Genomic DNA, 6,167 nt, shown 5'->3' with positions numbered 1-6,167 from the left:
ATTTTTTACTATACATAGTATTCAATTATTTTTTAATCACATCTAAGTAAATTACACTTAATCATGTTATTTTCATTTCAAATAAATTAATTTTTTTTATAATTTAACTCTTAAAGATTTTTAGTTATCATGAAATGTTTGTAGAATGACTAGTATATAAACTTGCAGAAAAAAAAATATATATACAATAAAATATAAATTATATCTTTTGTCTCTAATATATCAAAATTATTTAAAATTATAAAATAATAAATTTATTTAAAATAAAAATAATATGATTAAGTGTAATTTATTTAGATGTAATTAAAAAATAATTGAATACTATGTACAGTAAAAAATTAATATTATTGAAAGATAAAATTAAATTAAAATTTATTTTTATGTATCGTTTTTGTCCCTAACGTTTTCTTCTTATTTAACTCCCTAATGTTTTAAAATCGTCTCAATTCTATCCTGCCGTCAATTTTGTTAACAGATCCCTAACGGCAGGACAACATTGAGTCAATTTTGAAACGTTAGGGACTTAAATAGGACGATTGAAACGTTAGGGACAACTTTAGAACTTATCCTAAACGTTAAGGACAAAAATGATACTTTACTCTATTTTATATAAATATAATGTGAAACAATACCAATATCCCCTATAAAGAGGTCTAAAAATTAAAAGATGATATGTAATATCAAATTTTCACCAACCCCAGTTACCCTCTAAAATCTTCACATATTTTGGATGCTCTATATTTATTGGGTTTAATTTATTACTTGATCATACATATACTTTACGAAGATAAAGAGTTGGAAGACTCTAACAATAAGTATAATTACGAATTAGTCGTCCTTTCATTCCTTTGGTAGATTCGAAATTTCTTTTGTTATTCTTTTACATTTTAGATATCAAAATGAAAGTTATTCTGTTAATCTTTTGTCATAAATAAAAACCTTTTTTTTTTTCAAACTTTAAATGAAACCCTTTCTTTGGCACAAAATGTGCAACTGGACTACAACAATAGCATTCAATTAAGTAGGCTCGGGACATTACAAGATTTAACATAATGGGCTGGACTAGCCCATTGAACACTGGCCCAATAATATGCCAAAAACTTTAAACAAGAAGACCAAATATCTTGACCAAAAAACAAAAAAGAAGACCAAATATGACCGAGAAAAAAACCATAAGCGTGGCATTTTTTCAAACAGTTGGAATGCATAAGAAAATGCTCCTAATTAACAATTTAAATAAAAAAAAAAAAAGCAACCGACGAGTGACTTCTTGGTGGGGAGGTTTTAGAAAATGATTCGGTTCTGTTCAACGTTGACGAGGCCTTCTTCACATTATGATCATTGTGTTAGGCTTCGCTCTTTGATTGAATCATGCAAATCAATGCAGCAAATTAAGCAGACTCATGCACAGTTACTAACCACTGGCCTAATCTCACACTTTGTTTCAGCTAATAAGTTTCTAAAGCTTCTTGCTTTTGCTTCCCTTTCATATGCCCACAAAGTGTTTGATCAAATTCCTCAACCAGACTTGTTCATCTACAACACTATGATCAAGGCCCATTCTTTGTCCTCTGATTCCTGTCGTGATTCCCTCATGGTTTTCCGGTCTTTGATTCGGGATTCGGGTCTTCTTCCTAATAGATATAGCTTTGTGTTTGCTTTTGGTGCTTGTGGGAATGGGTTGGGTGTGCAGGAGGGGGAGCAGGTTCAAGTTCATGCTGTGAAAACTGGCGTGGAGAATAATGTCTATGTTGCAAATGCTTTGATTACTATGTATGGGAAGTGGAAACTTGTGGAGGAGAGCCGAAAGGTCTTTGAATGGGCCGCGGAGTATAGAGATTTGTATTCATGGAACAACATGATTGTTGCTTATGTTGGAGCAGGTAACATGAGCAAAGCTAAGGAATTGTTTGATGGAATGCAAGAGCGTAATGTCGTGTCATGGAGTACGATAATTGCCGGCTATGTGCAGGTATTGCTCGTTTGGAACATCAACAAATTAATCGTACTAATTACTAACATTCGACATTATTGGACATCTTGTTTATTTATAGACATTGCAGAAGTTTGTATTGGAAACTATATCATTTTTTTTTTCCAATACATATCTTGATTGATGTGCTATGTCTAAGTTACTTACTTCATACTTAATATAGGTTGGCTGTTTTATGGAGGCTTTGGATTTCTTCCACATGATGCTACAAGTAGGTACAAAGCCAAATGAATATACACTTGTAAGTGCTCTTACAGCATGTTCAAATCTAGTAGCATTGGATCAAGGGAAGTGGATCCATGTTTACAGTGGCAGAAGTGAAATCAAGATGAATGAGAAGCTTCTTGCTAGCATCATTGACATGTATGCAAAGTGTGGTGACATTGAATCTGCATCAAGAGTTTTCAATGAACACAATTTGAAGCGAAAGGTTTGGCCTTGGAATGCCATGATTGGTGGGTTTGCAATGCATGGAAAACCCAACGAGGCTATAAGTGTTTTTGAACAAATGAAGATTGAAAATGTTTCTCCCAATAGAGTCACGTTCATTGCGTTACTAAATGCTTGTAGCCATGGCCACATGGTCGAGGAGGGGAAGTCCTACTTCAGATTGATGGTTAGTGACTATGGAATTAACCCGGAAATAGAGCATTATGGATGCATGGTAGATCTACTCAGTCGTGCCGGTCTCCTAAAGGAGGCCGAAGAAATGATATCAGGTATGCCTATGGCTCCAGATGTAGCAATTTGGGGAGCACTACTAAATGCTTGTAGAATCTATAAAGATATGCAGAGGGGTTATAGAATAGGGAAAATTATTAAAGAAATGGATCCTGACCATATAGGGTGTCATGTTCTATTGGGTAATATATATTCCACGTCCAGAAGATGGAATGAAGCAAGGATGCTAAGAGAGAAGAATGAAAACAGTGACAGAAAAAAGGTTCCCGGTTGCAGTTCAATTGAATTGAATGGAACATTCCATCAATTCCTTGTTGGGGATCGATCCCATCCTCAAAGTAAAGAGCTTTACTCATTTTTGGATGAGATGACAACCAAGTTAAAGATTGCTGGGTATGTTCCAGAATTTGGGGAGCTTCTGCTCGATATTGATGACGAGGAAGACAAAGAGACTGCCCTGTCAATACACAGTGAGAAATTGGCTATTGCTTTTGGGTTGATGAACACAGCACCTGGAACCCCGATTCGCATTGTGAAGAATTTGAGAGTTTGTGTGGACTGTCATAAAGCAACAAAATTCATCTCCAAGGTTTATGAGCGAGTAATTATAGTTAGAGACAGGACGAGATATCACCATTTTAAAAATGGAGTTTGCTCTTGCAAAGAATATTGGTAAAGATTAAAGAATGTGCTAAACTTGTCAAATAAGTCTCAAGATGCAAGTATCCCTCTATCACAAAGATGACAAAGTCTTTGACATGTTGAGTTGGCAAGACAAAGGTATGCATTTGATGACATGTTGGTAGCTTGGGTAGGGTGAAAGATGATGTTGTGCATATATCATTACGCACAAATGAGAATAAAAAAATCAAGCATGGAAAAGTTGAACTGTTCACTTTTCATTATATACATCATTCAGCAGTTCTGCACTGGAGCATGCAGGTGGAGAGTGATGGCATTAAAATATTGGAACATCTCAGAGACTGAAGAGAATACGGAAACTCAATTAGATCATGGAAGCTGAAAACTGAACAATCGAGTTTCTCAGACAATGTTATGATTCTTTCATTCTACTGTAACATGAAGCGGCAAGTATTGTACATTTGTGCCTTTATTCGTTTCATACTTTACCAATAAGCAAGAAATGACCAACAAATTATGTAACGCGATTCTATTTGGTTATCTAGCAAATGGGTTTAGGACTTTAGAGTACCTGAAAACTCCCTCCAACTTCAGAATAAAAATAACTAACGCGTTCAAGAGGTACCAATATTTGCCATATATTTACTCCTTAAGTTGGTCCACATGCTATACATACATACCCCGTATAAAGGTAACGAGCAAAATCAGTCGAGATTTACTTGAGCACTGGAAGCTTCCATGAGTCCATTGCGTATCTGATCACCAATATCCCTAACATGGCCAGGGCCATGGGGTATGAAAACTGTGGTGTTCTTAGAGGAGTTGCCAAGGTCTTTGATGGTGTCGAAGTACTGAGTGATCATAATAAGATCCATGACCTCCTTGGGAGAGGCACCTTCCACCTTGTGGGAGAAATTCAAGATGTTCTCTCTCAAGCCATCTGTGATAGCTTGCCTCTGCCTGGCCACACCAACACCTCCCAAGTACTTGGATTCGGCCTCTGCCTCGGCTTTCTTAACCTGAAGCACCTTCTCAGCTTCTCCTTTGTACACACTAGCTAGTTGCATCCTTTGAGCTGCAAAACAAGCAATATAAACACTCATTATACAATAAACAAGTGACAGTAGCAGCACTAACCTATTTGAATCTTAAATAAGCAGCTAACCACATAGACAGCATAGTTTACCTGCATTGATCTCATTCATGGCCTTACGAACAGAAGGATCAGGTATAATATCAACCATGAGTATGTGCTCTATGCTAAATCCATAGTCTCCCATCACCTGACAGACATGATACATGATAAGGCGCAATGCAGTGTCATAAGGTGAGTGAAACATTTTCGCTATTTATAATTATCTAACTCATAGTTACATGGATATGGAACACAATATGTTTCGACTGGGGAACCAATTCGCAGTACGCGGTACGTCATATATGAAGTATTTTGGATCAAAGATCTTCTAAAGTGAAAAGTTGATAAATTGGTAACGTGAGGAGTTAGTCACTCTTAAATTAAAATAGTAGGACACACATTTCATAAAAGTTACAAAACCAATGGTGATTAATCCTTTACTTTACCACTTTACTAACTTTCTCACTTGAGAGGTCCAAATTCAAGTATTTTATGTGGAAAATACACACTATCGTGAATTCATGTAACTATGATCTAACAACCTAAGTCCTAACTAACTGAATGAAATGAATACCAGAATATGACCTTAGCAAGCTCTTCGAGAACAGCTTTGGCAACATGATCCTTCTGCTCAAAGAGTTCATCCAAGTTCATTCGGGGAACAATAGCGCGAGTGACATCAAAGACATAAGCCTGGATCTGTTCCTGAGGGTTCTGAAGCTCGTAAAAAGCATCATCAGCGTTCTCCTTCACAACACGGTACTGAATCGAGCACAGCAGCTGCACAAACACGTTGTCCTGCAGAACCGACACAAAATTGAAACCCTAAGAATGGATATATATATATTGAAAGCGGTTAGAGAGAAAGAGTTGACCTTGGTCTTGGTCTCGACGCGGACGTCAAGGGAGCAGATCCTGGTGGAGAGGAGGCCGGCGAGGCACTCACCGGCGAGAGGGTTGAAGAAGTGGAAGCCAGGTTGGGCGAGGCGGCTGAAGCGGCCCCACTTCTCGACCACGCCGACGTTGGACTGCTGGATGCATCCGCAGAAGAAGCAGAAGGTGTTCCCCATTTTGCTATTCTTCTCTATTCTCTAATCTCTATCTCACTCCCCTCTCTCGTTGCTTTTGCGCTTTCTTCTTCTTTTTTGTTTTTAAGGTCGGTTTTGCTCTCAAATTTTAAATGGGAAATAAAAAAAAAATTATAAAAATTCAACTAAAAAAAATATTTAGTGCAAAAATCTAATTAAAAAAAATATAAAAATCTAATTAAAAATTTCGTGAAACTAACTAACAGAATAATTAAATCTTTTAAATGCAAACTTAATTTTCTCCAAGTACTCGTTCAAACAAGGATTCAGCCTTTGCGTGTTCCGGTCGCCAGTAAAATTCTTTTCCTCCAATTGAAAAGAAAAACATAGAAAACACAAAGTAAAATATGTAAAAAGAATTGTGATGAAAAATATTTTTTATTTACATACAAACATAAAATAATTATTTAGTCAATTTTTTCTAAGCTCATCATTATATTATATTANCTTAGTATAATTCTTATTATCATGTAACAGTGGAATCAATGTGTGTCCTTGTTTAACATCAGAACCGCCCAATAATTAAACATTTTCGGAATTACATTACACTAATTTGAGTTTGAACCCCAACATTGAGGCCTAATATTTTCACATGGACTTACTCCACATCATTTTTGAGTCATGACCC

General features: G+C 36.1%; 2 protein-coding genes across 2 annotated transcripts; one reads left to right on the top strand and one right to left on the bottom strand.

The window, feature by feature from the left end:
* On the top strand, positions 944-4,012 carry LOC107644718 (pentatricopeptide repeat-containing protein At5g66520-like). Its single transcript, XM_016348646.2, has 2 exons — positions 944-1,972; positions 2,157-4,012. Exons 1-2 carry the CDS (start codon positions 1,292-1,294, stop codon positions 3,348-3,350), a joined length of 1,875 nt encoding a protein of 624 aa, XP_016204132.1. The 5' UTR covers positions 944-1,291; the 3' UTR covers positions 3,351-4,012.
* LOC107644719 (hypersensitive-induced response protein 4) lies at positions 3,672-5,609 on the bottom strand. The gene is made up of 4 exons (XM_016348647.2): positions 5,327-5,609; positions 5,037-5,249; positions 4,503-4,599; positions 3,672-4,391 (listed from the first exon to the last, which is right to left on the bottom strand). The coding sequence occupies exons 1-4, from the start codon at positions 5,519-5,521 to the stop codon at positions 4,021-4,023; spliced, it is 876 nt and encodes a 291-aa protein (XP_016204133.1). The 5' UTR covers positions 5,522-5,609; the 3' UTR covers positions 3,672-4,020.

The sequence above is a fragment of the Arachis ipaensis genome, chromosome B05 (genome assembly GCF_000816755.2).
Source record: "Arachis ipaensis cultivar K30076 chromosome B05, Araip1.1, whole genome shotgun sequence".
In the NCBI taxonomy this organism is placed as follows: domain Eukaryota; kingdom Viridiplantae; phylum Streptophyta; class Magnoliopsida; order Fabales; family Fabaceae; genus Arachis; species Arachis ipaensis.
This window is presented reverse-complemented; position numbering and strand designations above follow the sequence as displayed.